This window comes from Myodes glareolus, chromosome 4 (assembly GCF_982192425.1).
Source record: "Myodes glareolus chromosome 4, mMyoGla1.1, whole genome shotgun sequence".
Classification (NCBI taxonomy): domain Eukaryota; kingdom Metazoa; phylum Chordata; class Mammalia; order Rodentia; family Cricetidae; genus Myodes; species Myodes glareolus.
This window is the reverse complement of record NC_142029.1, coordinates 1926224-1940504: the sequence shown is the minus strand read 5'-3', so window position 1 is coordinate 1940504 and position 14281 is coordinate 1926224. Positions and strand designations below refer to the sequence as shown.

The 14281-nt window shown below is 45.0% G+C and overlaps 1 protein-coding gene across 1 annotated transcript in view; it reads right to left on the bottom strand.

The window, feature by feature from the left end:
* LOC146894540 (uncharacterized) overlaps positions 1-14277 on the bottom strand; it is a 35537-nt gene extending 21260 nt beyond the window's left edge. The window contains exon 1 of the mRNA XM_085689971.2: positions 13987-14277. Within this exon, the coding sequence (XP_085546097.2) occupies positions 13987-14277 (291 nt within the window). The remainder of the gene's footprint in view (positions 1-13986) is intronic.
* Between the last annotated feature and the right edge of the window lie 4 nt (positions 14278-14281).

Genomic DNA, 14281 nt, shown 5'->3' with positions numbered 1-14281 from the left:
GTGCTGCTCACACTCAGGGCAGGCCTTTCCTCTTTGGTTAAACCCCTCTGAAAAGACCCTCACAGGCAGACCCAGGAAAGACCCTAGCTGACTCTAAACCCACGCAGGTGGGCAGGCACAGACAGGAAGTTCCCACACAACTCGTCCCCACACTTGTGTAGATACCAGAGGCATAGGGGAAGGTCTGGAGTGGCTGATAAGCTTCTCCAGCATGTCTTAGTTGAAGACAATATGCCACCTCAAGATTCACTCTGGTCTTGTACATTTATTTGATCTACAGAATCATACAGAACATGGGATGTTGATTGGAAACTGAGAAGGCACCTCGTTCTCCTCAGGCCAGCCTCTAATAAATAAACTCACACACTTGCAGCGCAGCAGCAAGCAATAAAGATGTAAAGCTGGGTGTGGGGACCACGCCTTTAATCCCAACGCGGCAGAGGCAGAGTCATGTGGATCTCTGTGAGCTTGAAGCCAGCCTGATCTACACAGGAAATTCCAGGCAAGTCAGGCTTACAGTGAGACCCTGTTTTGTTTTAAATTCTTCTGGGGGCTGGAGAGAGAGAGAGTTCAGTGGTTAAGAATACTTTCAGCTCTTGCAGAGGACCAGAGTTGGGTTCCCAGAACCCACATGGTAGCTCATTGCCATCCATAACTCTAGTTCCACAGGATCTGTCACCCTCTTCAAGCCTCAGCTGGCAATGCAGGCATAAAATACAAAATAAACACACATTAAAAACTTTTTAAAAAAAGATTTCGACTGTGGCTTCTGTTTTTAACACGAAGAGGTCAAAGCTGTCTCTAGACGGCAGTGAAGTGTGAGCCAGGATACCAAATCTCTGACAGCAAAAGCATCATACGACTGCCAGGGGCATAATAAATCAGAGGGTGGAGGAAACAGAACAACGTGGGGAAAAGAAGTAAGCTGCACACAGCTATAATTGCTTGGCTCCCTAGTGGGCAGATGGTAGCAGAAGCCTCATTCAAAGCTAAGCCAGGGCTGGGTGGTGGTGGCTCACATCTTTAATCCCAGCACTCAGGAGGCAGAGGTAGGTGGATCTCTGTAAATTCAAAGCCAGCCTGGACTACAGAGTGAGTTCCAGGACAACCAGAGATACACAGGGAAACCCTGTCTCGGCTCCCCACCCCCCCCCCCCAAAAAAGCTAAGCCAGACAGCTTGGGTAAAAAGATGCTGGAAGTTCTTCCCATAGCTTCTTAAACCTCAAATCTGGTTGCGGGTTTTGGTGAAGCAATGGCTCTTTAGGTGGGATGGGTCACCAGGAGGGAAGAGTTCTATTTTGCTACAACCCATGACTCATAGGGCAGTGTAGTGATGCCATCTCGAGTGGGAATCTTTTGTTTAAAACCTATTTACCCTGAAGGCTTAAGAACAGGTATAGTCACAAGTGCCAGGTGCCAGAGGTAATCTTCACACAATCTCACAGTGAGAGACAATCCCAGGAGGAGGGTGTCCCACTGAGAAATCTAAGAGTGCTGGTGGCAGCAGGCTCTGCTCAGGCAGTGGCTTGGGGCTGGTTTCCTCACTTGAGAGTAACTTTGGACTTTGATAGTGTGAGCCTAAGGTCAGCAGCTGGACTGACTCTGGAGTTGCCTGTCATGAGGCCCACGGATGCAGAGACTGAAAGCTCCCTCGTCCCAGAGGACTTTTGGTGTGCACAGCTGCGTGCCCCAGCATGGTGTTTAATGTTTATCAAGTTCAGACAGATCTCAACTCTGTGGTTGTTTCTCCTACTAGAACCAGCACCCCCCGCCCCAGCTAGAATATAGAGTTTACAAATGTGGGGATCCTGGGAGGGTGGGGGACTCTGCCCAGGCTACAGACTGCAAAGCTAAGATTGGTCAGCAATGGCCCTTGGTACTCAAAGGCGAGAAGCTACTAAAATGAAGGCAGCTTAGGAGGACATCAGCGTTCTTCCAGTCCAGGCTCAGCGGCAGCACAGACCGTAGGACAGACAAGTCTACAGCTTCAAATGAGGTTCCACACACATCCACATAACAGGGTCTAACTGTGTTATTATTTTCAAAAAAACAAATTTCATCAATTCATTATTATTATTTGTTGTTGTTGGTGGTGTTGGTGTTGGTGGTGGTGTGTGTGTGTATGTTGTATCAGAATGTGGTCATGTGCATGCCATGGCTCACATGAATGTGGAGGTCAGGGGCCAATTTTTAGGAGTCAGTTTTCTCCTTCTACCATGGGTCTCAGATCCTCAGGTGTGTGCAACAAGCACCTTTATCAGCCGGGCCATCTCATGCGCCCCCAGCTCCAGCTTTGGAGGATTAGGAAAAAGGCTTCTTCGGAACAGCGTCTTTATTTTTCCACACTGTGCTTCCCTTTCCTTCCTTCTCTCCTTCCCTTCTCCTTTCCTCCCCTCCCTCCCTCCCTCCTTCCTTCCTCTTTCTTCCTCTAACTATACTGCTAGTGGTATTTTGACCTTATCTTATTCTTTGAAGTTTTCATGTTTTTATTATTTATCTCCACTCTCACATTTACCTAAGGTTGTGTATTTCATCATTATGGGGGAATTATTTTCTTCTTTTCGGGTAATGCCTTTATAACTTGATTATCCCTTTTCTTTTTATTATATTTTTAGTAGTATTTTTTTTTACTCCATCTTATTTTTTTTTAAAGAGAGAGAGAAAGAGAGAGAAGATACTGAAGTGAGTGAGATATCAGATGAGGGATTTAAAATTTTACTTGTAAAACTATCAATGTCTTCAAAGAGGATACAAATAAGAACACAAATGAGGTAAGTAAATCAGTTCAGGACATGAAGAAGAAGGCCCACAATGTGAATAAGAAAGTCAGTAAGGACATTAAAATTTTGAAGGTGAAAAAAGTACTGATGCTTGGGATAAAAATTCAGTGAAACTTTCTAAGAAATGGGGGGAATCATCATTAGATAAACGGAAGGAAGAATACCAGGACTGAAGAACAAGGTCAAGGGAAAAACAAGCAGCAACAGCAAACACCAGCACGGCCACAATTCCAGGGACTCTGGGACATGATCGCGAATCTAAACCTAGGAATCCATGTCAAATACGTAACTGAATGATATGGTTCAAGGTCTTAAGAACACAAGAACCAGTCAAACCTCCAAACAGTAGACAGGAAGAAATAATAAAGGTATTAGCAAACTAGAGTCAAGAATAAAATAAAAGATTAAACAAAAAGCTGCTTCTTTGAAAAAAAAAAAAGAATGAAAAATTCTTAGCAAAAAGAAACCCCAAGAATGAGAAAAGAAAAAGATCCAATTGAAAAAAATTAAACATGAATAAAGAGGCATCACAATAAATTCAAATGAAATTAAAAGTCATTTGGGAATTTTTTTTAAAAAACCTGGAAAATCTAGAAAAACAGAAAAAGCCTTAGATAATCTGTCCTACTAAAATGAAGGCAAAATGATATAAAAACTTCAACAGATGTATTCCAAGCAACAAAACCATGACCGAATGATTCACTGCCACACTCTACCAAATCTTTAAAGAAGACCCAAATGCCATTCTCAGCCTGTGCCACGAAGTATAAAGTGCCACAGATGTCCACGTGGGTGCAGTCCAACCGCAGACGAGAACATGGAAAGCTGGTCTCAGGGTGAGAAAGGACTGGATGCAGGTGACGGGCGGGACTTAGGGAAGAGGACACAAAACTAATTGTTTTCCTAGTTCTAACTCTGTCATGGATTTTCTATCTTTGGTGGTGGATAAGTGCATAAACACAAATTGAATAGTGAAAGCATAAAACCCAACAAGAAGCTCTACAGCATTGGAACAGCTGTTCTAACTACACACAAGGCTATCAAGTTGAATAGGCTTCGGGTCTGGTTATTTTCAGTGTGTGATATTTTCTGTTTTCAAGTTCTTTAAAATAAAGTTTGTTAAAAATAAATACTTGAGCCGGGTGGTAGTAGCACACATCTTAGGTCCTAGCACTTGAGAGACTGAGGCAGGTGGGTCTCTGCGAGTTCGAGGCCAGCCTAGTCTACAAGAGCTAGTTCCAGGACAGGCTCCAAAGCTACAGAGAAACCCTTTCTCAAATAATAATAATAGTAATAGTAATAATAATAATAATAATAGTAATAATAATAAAATACTTGAAAAATTCTGACACCAGGAAATGCTTATTAAAATTGCATGGAGAGTCATCTTACTAGCCAAAAAAAGAAAAAAAAAACAACAACAATAATTCTGGCCAGGATTGGCTGTCGTAGCGGAGGAAATCCTTACTGAAAACTCGACTACCACATGACCAATCAGCTCCTGAGGAGTCTCAGTCAGTCCGTACGGCACAGAGACCCTTGCAATTCGGTCTTGTAATTGTTTGCCATCTGGAGATCTTTTCTAGTAAGATACCTTCTGCCCATTTTCAGTTGGATTGTTCATTTTCTTATTGTTATAGCTTAAAAGATTTTTTAAAAAAATTGAATACACATAGTTTCTCTCAAATTTTTAACATTTATTAAGTCTATGTATGTGTGTGTGTCTTAACATGTTTATGCTATGGGGCATGTGGGGAGGACAGAGGTTAACTTGAAGGAGTTGGTTTTCTTTTCCGACCAAATTGGTTTGGATATTGAATCTAGGTCCTCCAGGGCGGCAGCAATAGCCTTTGCGATCTTGCTGCCTCTTAGGAAATGCCTTTGTATCTTGGATAATAGTCCATTTTCAGACGTGTCTTTTTAAACATTCAGTCTATGGTCTGCCTTCTCCTTCTCTTGATACCATCTTTTGAAAATCAGAAATTTCTGATTTCATGGTAGAAATTAATTTTAACATAAAAACATAATTACTTTGGTTTCTTATTCCAAAGAATCCTGTAAATATTTGTATGTATATTCTCTTAACCCCTAAAGCCTGTCTTAATATAAATCAAACGCTTCTCCATCTGTCGCCAAGATTATGACCTTAAATGAGATGGGAATGAGAGACCTGACTCCAAACTCCACTGTTCAGGGACCTGGGGTGACCTTTAGGCCTCCTGACCTTCCTTTTCTAAACAGAGATCATGCAGTCCTCAGTGACAAACCACGAACCACGTCCTGCCCATCTCTCCAGGCTGCTGGGACACGTGACGGTAGAGCCTGGCCCAGTGCAGAGATCAGAGAGAACCTCAGGAGAGTTGGCCTGGGGTGGTGATGTGTGTTTTTCATTTTAAAATAGCTAACAGACAATTATCTTCATATTCCAGGTACAAGGCTGTGACGTGATGCATATACGCCATGTAATGGTTTATTTACCGCACCCATCACCGCCATCCACACTCTCCATTCAGAGGGTATCAGAGCTGAATCGAGTTTAGCTTATGGATTGGTTCATGGATTGTGATTGTTTTGTTTTGATTTGTTTTACCATATGTAAAGTCAGTGTCATATACAAGATAATCTAGACTTTTATCTTTCAAGAGTTTTAAAGTTTGCATATCCATATCTAAGTCTTTAATCCACTCTTGTGAGGGTGAAGGGTTAATACTATGTGTCACACACACACACACATGCACACATGTGCACACACATGTGAGCACACACACACACATCCAGTTATTCCCGCACCATCTTTGCTCCACTGCTTTGCTCGATGTCATTGTCTGTGACTGTGAGTTTACTTCTGAACCTCCTTCTCTTCCCTTTGGCCTGCCTATCCCTTTGCCAACACCACGCTGCCTTGTGAGTGTAGCTCTATTATCCCCCCTCAGAGGTCAGGCAGTGCCAGCTCCCCTCTTTTGTTCCTTTCCTTCAGTATTGCATTGACTCTGCTGGGTCTTTGCCTCTTCATATAAATCTTAAAACTGGTTTGCTGTTATCAGAAAATGACCAGCTGGTATTATGATTGTGATGCTATTCACTCTGTCTGTGACAGGGCTGCTCTGATGACAAGCTTGGACCTTCTTAGCCACTGGACATACACTAGCTACTCACTACTTTGGTTCTTTGACTTTTTTCACCAATATTTTATCATTTGCCTAAATAATTTATGGTTAAGGACCTAACCTTTTTTTTACAGTCAGATTTTAATGGAAATTTTACATATTTGTATTAGTAACTTTTCTCATTGCTATAATCAAAGACCTGACAAGAATCAACTTAAGAGGGAAGGTTTATTTTGGGTGACTGTTAACAGGGCACAATCCATCATAATAGGGAAGGCACAGTGACAGAAGCCGCTTGTAGTTGTGGCAGCAAGAACTGTTCACATCTTAGCTGACCAGGAGGTGGGCGTAGAGTGGGATGCTGGCCTTCATCCGGCTTTCTTTGTTCAATATGGACCCCCAACTGATGGGACAGTACCGCCCACTTCAGGATGGGTCATCTCTCTTCAGCTAATCCTCTCTCTCCAGCTAATTCTTTCTCTTCAGCTAATCCTCTCTAGAACCATCCTCCCAGACATACCCAGAGGCTGGCGATATTAAATCTAGTCAAGTTGACCGTGACAGGGGCTAAGTTGTTTTTCCAGTTTGTAGTTTTGGTAAAAAACAACCCGTCAGGGACAAATCCAACAGGGCAAAGAGAAGCCTGGTGGGCCCTCATGTATCTACTTTTCCTGGTGTGAGTGATTCACGGTTTAGTTGACAGCTGAGTGCTCGGTGCCCATTTACTGGTGCAGCGTAACTGAGGAGATGATCGAGGTAAAGCGGTGGATGACTGCTACAGCGTGGCTCAAACTTAGGCTTCCAGCTGGAGCTCAGTGCTTAGCTCTCCATGGTGAGGTTCGTAGCCACCTTGCTACCTCAAACAGAGGCGGATCCATCTGAGAATGGCTCCTGAACTGTGCTTTAGCCAAGGGGTCGGGGTAAGGGCAGGGACAGCCCTTTCCAGCCTCCACCATCCTCATGTGGGAGACCCACCATCATCACACCAGGGTACATGATATGTTAAACCAAAGGGACGTACAAACCACCCAGCTCTTGCTATCACTTCTGTGTAACTGTTGGAAAGTCACAGAAGCTTCTAGTCACTGATTTCCTTCTTATTTGATGAAAATATTAACTACCACGAATGAGGCAAAAATTAATTTCTAGAGCTGGAACCCTATCAATGAAAAAAAATGTATGTAGTCTGTAAGGTATGTGGATCACAATTTTTTTCCAAGTACTTACAGAATATTATAAAAGAAGTAGAAGTAATTATTTTTCACACGAGAGGATTAACCCCAGTGACAGCCGGTAAGCGCACTAACAGCAACTGCAGCGGTCACCAAGGATGTTTCATGTTCCCCTAACAGTCGGTCCTCCATCCCAGATCTAGATGTTGTGAGGTCGATGCTCTAAGGGATTCAAGGATTCAAACTGTGCTTTAGGGTGGTGTCCTAACTTCATTTCTGTTGCTGTGATAAGATAACCCAGGAGCTAAAGACACAACTCAGCAGCCAAGGGCACACACTGCTCTTGCAGAGGCCCAGAGCTCAGTTCCCGTGTTGGGCAGCTCACAACCACCTTTAAAGCTTCAGGGGAACTGGTGTTCTCTTCTGACATCCGCAGGAATGACTGCACACCTGCAGTCAAATGCACATGCCTACACAGATATACATGCACACATAATTAAAAGATAAAGCGTTAAAATACCTTAGCAAAAAGCAACTTATAAGGGAAGGGACTTGTTTTGGTTCACGATTCAAGTTTATACTCCATCCATCATAGCGAACAAGTCAAGGAGCTAGAACTCAAAACACCACCCATAGTCAAGAGCAGAGAGAAAAGGAAGCAGGCACGCTTAGCACTCAGCTGGCTTCCTCCTAGGACCCAGCCCCAGGGGATGGTATGGCTCACTTTCAGACTGGGTCTTCCCACAGGCCATCCTGAGCTATACGACGCCTCTCTGAGACTCTGTCATTATGTCAACTAAGGAGTTAAAAACTAACCATCACAGATGGGTTCACTACTGAGAGCTTAATTATTTTGGAAAGTCGCTTTGAAATAATTTCATGCTACTGTGCAAAATTGGTTTATGCTAAAAATGAACTTTTATAAGAAATGATAATCTAGTATAAGTGCACATGTTAATTATCACCATAATTGTCATGTTTATTCAATATACGTCCCTCCAGGCAAAGCATGCACATGTCTAAAGAAACAACGTGTAGGCTTAGGAGATTAAGGAGTTAATATCACAAAAGCAACAGCAACACATATCCTGTTTATACTTCTGAATATAAAGTTCCTGACAACAGCCGGCTCCTAGCACCTGCAGCAGCAGAAATTACATGAGATCATAGACTACGCTAAGAAAAGGGGAAGGTAGCTAAGCAACACCTTCCAGTTTCAATGAAGAAAATGTTTAAAATAAAAGTCCTAAATATAGCTACCAAATGTATATTCATCAGCACAGTTAAAGATGTCTTTATGACTGATTTGCAGCATCTAATAAAGTTGAAAAAAATCTGGCTCCGGGCACATCACACACCTCAATGTTGGAAGGTCAGAGATGTGTTCTTCCACTGGGAGCCATCCTCCTGCTTGCACACCTGCCTGGACTGCCAAGCCAGTGCTTTCCGTCAGAGGTCTCTTTTCTCCTTCAAAACCAGCTCCATAGTCTGGATGGTGGTCACGTGGGTGTGTTCCTGGGTGGTGGCCATTATGATTTGTACTTTATGCTCCAATTAAAAAGGAAACAAGGTTTTATTTGAGGCTCACTTTTGCAAATTATTTCCATAAATGTGTGCTGTAATCAAGTCTCAATGTCTTTTAAGTCTGGAAAGATGCTTATCCGCATCTTCATAGAGAGGTGGTCTGCTTGGTCCTCCATCTTTCTTGTGTGTTTTCTGTTTGCTTGTGTGCTGTTTGTTCCTCCCACCTCCTTTTGGGGTGCTGAGGATGTAACCTGGGGCCGCGGGCATGCTAAGCCAATGCTCCACAGCTGAGCTGCACCTACAGTTCCTGCCATTTGGTTTCCCTGTAAAACTTTACGTTCTTTGCCTTGGTAATTTTACATCCATATTGAGCAGGCAGTGGTTTTCAGAAATCAGGCCATGAAGGAAATTTTTAGTCAGTCCTGCTTTGAAATGATCAACAATTTCTGCGACATACATAGCTTCCGATTTGAAAGTTCTAAGGCCCAATAAGTAGTTCGTGCTATCACTGTTTAATAACTGGTGCTCCCAAAGAGACAAACAAAACAAAAACTAACAAAACCACTCTAGCCACACAAACAGTGTGAGTGGTAGACTAAACAGCTTAGGCCTGCATCTCCAAATAGCCCACAGCATCTCCAGGACCGCATCTCCACTAACGCTGGTTCTCACACAGCATAGAGCACCTCCAGCTGTGGGAGCAGACGATATTTCAGTGTGGGGTCGATGGCTGGTGACAAGCGTTCCACGTGCATCCCTGTGGAGCCGAAGCCAAATAAGCCAATTGGCGGAGTTACTTAGAACCAGGCATTTACGGCACTGACAATAGATTATTTTCTATGTCTCGGGAAATGTAATGGAGTCAAGACAACAGCCTTCACTTGTTTCCCACCACAAGTGCAGACTGAACGTAACAGCTTTTCACTAACCCACATTACACTCTGTGCTTTTGAGATGGTGAGGGGGCAGATGAGCTGGCAGCACTGACGTCAGGGGGAGCTGCAGGTATGAATGTTCTTTCGCTACCGTGTAAACATGTCACTACTAAAAATTGTTCTGTGGCATACATATCGTCTACACAGATGAGCTTTGCTCTTAAAAGGGCAAATACAGAAAAGCAATTGACGTTTTTAATGCCACCGTGTGGAGGGCACTGCTTTTTTTCTGATTTATTAGGATAGTCATTATTTCGGCATGGACTTACCAGAAATTAAAAAGTCGAAACAAAAATGAAAGATAACAGAGCTAAATATGGTAGGGAAAAAAATGTAAAAGCATTGATTTTACCGAAAATAAAAATCCAGGCTCTTCTATAGCTTCAAACAGGATATAACGCAGAGGAAAGGAAGACTCAAAGCCTTCTGTCAATCAACAGGACTTCAAAATTTCTGGGGCCAGAGGACAAGGTTAGGCTCTTGTGGGCGTCCAGGTGTGGTGACTCGGTTTCCATCTGGAGTAATTTCTGACTTAAAGAAGTCATCTGAGTTCAAGCTTGCCTGCTCTGCTTCTTCCAGTAACTGTGAGGTCTCCGAGGATCATCTGGTTATTCCATAGCAAGAGCGTTTTTGCCCAGTTGAAGGAGAATGTTTTTCTATTAAGATTTGGACTGGTGTATGCCAGCCAGAGACACTCGTCATTAGAGATTAGAAGCTGCTTAGCTGAATAAGAGAAGGCACCTGCTTGAGTTCCCTTCCGAGAACAGTGCAGGGAGATGGTCAGCTGACTGTATGGCTCCTTGTTCTGCCTTTGGCCTGAGAAATAAACTCGGGGCTGTTTAGTGTTGACCTTCAGTCTTCATTTCTCTTAATCTAAGTTTTTTTCAGTCTCACCCGCCCCCACGAACCCCCAGTTGATTTCTGCCCTAGCGGCTCCGGCAAGTCCTCTAGTCTCTTCCTCCTTCTCCCAGCCACACCATCACTACCACAGCCATCGTAGCTTGAAATCAGACAATTTTATGGCTTCCTTCTCAGGAAAATTAAACCGTGAGGCATCAGGGTTCGAGCTGAGTAAACTTGGGTACTGGGGATTGCATTTTAAATGCTCCCATCAAAGGGCTGTGAGCTAAATAAAGGCTTGATCACTAGTCTGCAGTTCTTAAAGGATGGTTGCAACTGGGAGGGGGAGCCTTATGGGGTAGAGCTTTATAGAAGTGGACTCTTGGGGAGGCGGAGCCTTGAGGAGACAAAGCCTTGGGGAGGTGGAGCTTTAGAGAAGTGGGCCCTTGCGGGAGGTGGAGCCTTAAGGAGGTGGACTGTTGAGGAGGTGGAGCCTTAGGGAGGTGGACTGTTGAGGAGGTGGAGCCTTAGGGAGGTGGAACACTGGGAGGCAGACCCTTGAGAAGGTAGACCCTTGGGGAGATGGGACCTTAGGAGGTGGACCTTTGGGACTTAAAGCCTAGCAGAAGGAGGTGTGGCTTTGTTGGAGTGGGCTTTGAGGGTGCTCAAGCTATGCCCAGTGTGGCAGGGATCACCTCCTGCTGCCTGTGGATCAAGACTAGACCTCTCAGCCCCTTCCCCAGCACCATGTCTGCCTGCGTGCTGCCATGCTTCGTTCCCACCACTGATGATAATGGACAAAACCTCTGAACCGTAAACCGGCCCCAGTTAAATGTTTTCTTGAGTTGCTGTGGTCCTGGTGTCTCTTCACAGCGATAAGAAACCCTAAGACACGTCCAAGGACTCACAGATGGCACGCCATTCAGAATGGAGCTGCAGGGTTTTGTAGCCCTGCTTGGGCTCAGGGCTACAAAAGCCAATCAAGTACAGTTTCTTCATCAGTAACAAGGTTTCTACACAAAACCCAGCATTAGACAATGAAGTGGCTTTTGCTTCACGATGTAGCAACCACACTTTACGAGAGCAGTCTTGAGGTCCACAAAGACTTCCAAGGGTGGATGCTTGCCAGCCCAACTTCTTGGTAGTGGTCCAGGAATCGGAGCCTCACTTTGGAGTTTTGTTATTGAACTCAACAACACTAGGCTATAACTGTGTGGGCAGTAGAAGCCCTGACAGTCAGGCTGGCCTAAACAGGAGAGGACCCCTACCTAGCCTGGACGTAACCTTCAAGGCAGAGATAGTCAGTTTCTGCAGACACATTACAAGCTGCTGGCAACAACCAAGAGTTTCTAGTAAACTCTTGGTTTATTAGAGTATTTTCTCACGTGGGGAGCTCAACCCCACTGTAGTAGTACTGGAAGTGTTTGGGTCACAGGCACTACCTTCCTGGATCAATTAATGCCTTCATCTCAGGAATAAGTGTAGGGTTTTGGATTTCTTATAAAAAGAGGAGTTTGGCCCCCTCCTTGCTTGCTCTCTCCTTGCCCTTCTGCTATGAGATGAAGCCGCAGCAAGACCTTCACCGTGCACACATTCTCATGGCATTCTTCACCGCCTCCAGCACCAGGAGAGATAAACTGGATTGTTACAAATGACTAAGCCGAAGTGTTTGTTTTTCTACAGCAGCAAACATGGTCTACGACGGGGAGCGATGAGAGGGTAAATTAAACGGCAGTACGATAGTGTGGGCTTCATGAAGGCCAGAGTCCTAGTAACCCAGCCCCAACAACAGAGAAAGGACCCACTAACCGCGAGTGAGCACATAGCGTGACTAGTACAATCACAAAAGCAGGTTGGCTGAAATGAAAACCGATAATTGTATCGGGTACCCGTGGAGAGGAGGACACAGAGGCACTCTGAGGATGATGTTTCCCCTTTTCCAGCTGCAGGGGGATCAGCCTCTGGAGAGCTGACCTCTTTTGCTTAGCAAAGGGTTTGTATTGTTATACAGTTCATTCCTTTAGCAGTCAATCTCCATCCACCAAAACCTCTTATCTAAGCTCCCCAAAGAGACAATGCCAAAAGCAAATTCTCAGTTAAGAGAGGGCTGGGTTTGCCAGTCCTTCCCGGAGCACGTTTTGCATAGGCTTTGAACCTTTAGGAAACTCAGATATGATTTATATATTTCAAAGGGAAGGTACAGGAGACAAAAGGTAGCCATCATAAAGGGCAGATTAAAGCCAGGTACTAACACTCCAGAATCAAACCAGTTGCATAATTCTGCAGGAACTCCTCTAGCAGGTAATAAAAAGGTTGATATTTACATTACCCATTTGTCTTTTAAAAAAAAATATGAGAGAACATTTCTGGTCAAACCTAAATTCACATACCTGCTATTTGTTAGTTCTGTGGGGATGAGGAAAGGGTCACTTATGTGTGGCTTTACCACAATACGGTTTGAAGATTCAACCAATCAGCTTACATCAGGCTACTGAGCAGCTGAGGTGTCAGTACCATCCAGGTGTGCTGTGGTGTGGCTGAACCAAGTGAGCGGACTGCATAGTTAACCCCCCCTTTTTTTTAAGGGGGTGGGTGGGTAGCGGAGGGTAACGGGAATCGAACCCAGGGACTGATGCGCAGAGGGTTCGCTGAGCCGCAGCCCTAGCGGTACACAGTTGGTCAAGAATGCAGAGTGAAGCTGCTCCATATCACTTTCCCCTGACCCTAGGGACCTGCCCCTAGCCAAGGAAAACATCCCTTATGCAACCGCGAGATGCCTCTGTTTGTTTAATCACAGTGAGAGTGTCACCGTTCTGAATTCTATTTTTGAAACACAACCTTGGGCTTGGTTGCTGGCTGCTGACTTCTATTGCCCTGCTCTGAGCTTGGCCACTGGTCTTTACCAGCTTCACACATCTGCTGATGTTCCTTGATCAAACAAACAAACAAACAAACAAAAGCAAAAATTACCCCGTGTATGAGGGACTGCATTAAGGTTTAAAAGAAAGATTAATTTTTAAAAATTATGTGTCTGTGTGCAGCTACTAGCCTGTATGTGCATTATAAGCTTTTGATCCCCTGGAACCGGAGTTACAAGCAGTTGTGGGGCTCTACACGGGTGCTGGAAAACAAACCCATTCTCCTCCACAAGGAGAGTGTGCACTCGTAACTACTGAGCCATCTCTGGCTTCCTTCCCCTTTAAACTTATTTTAAAGATAGGGCCTCACTGTGTAGCTCTGGTTGGCCTGGAACTCCCTAGGTAGATCAGGTTAGTCTTCAACATCCAACTCACAGATAAGGACCTGCCTGACTCTCAAATATGTTATGAAGGGCATGTCCCAACATGCCTGGCTCATGAGAATATTTTTATGAGCCAGCCATCGTTTCAGAATGAATTCAAGGAAGTTCTCAGCTCTCTAGAGACCATAGTGGTGATAGAGCGGATGGTGGTGCCTGTGTGTCCAATTCTAAAGTACCCACACATAGGCTCTTAGTCTTCCCATGTGTCTAGAGTCTGGGTGGGAAAAATGCAGGTTAGGGTCGAAGCAGTGCCCACTTAGACTGGGGCTGGACTGGAGGGTCCAGGGAGCAGCCCACTCCCGTGGCCACCACCGTAGCACGCCCACCTCTGCCATGTGTCGCAGACCCCCTTGGCTGCCGACTGCTCGCCTAGCGCTCCGCCCGAGACCGTCCATCCAGGAGGAATGACGCATTAATGGTCCTGACGCAGAAGAACGACCACCGAACTCGCCCGGGCGCGCCTCCCGCAGCGCTAGGTTGACCTTCCCCCTGAGCGAGCCAGCCGCCCCGAGACCGGCGAGCGGCGCATGCGTACTCTGGAGGCCGGGCAGCCGGGAAGCGAAGCGAGCCGTGGCGCGGCCGCGCCCTCGAAGCGTCCTAGCCGGTGGACGACGCATGCGC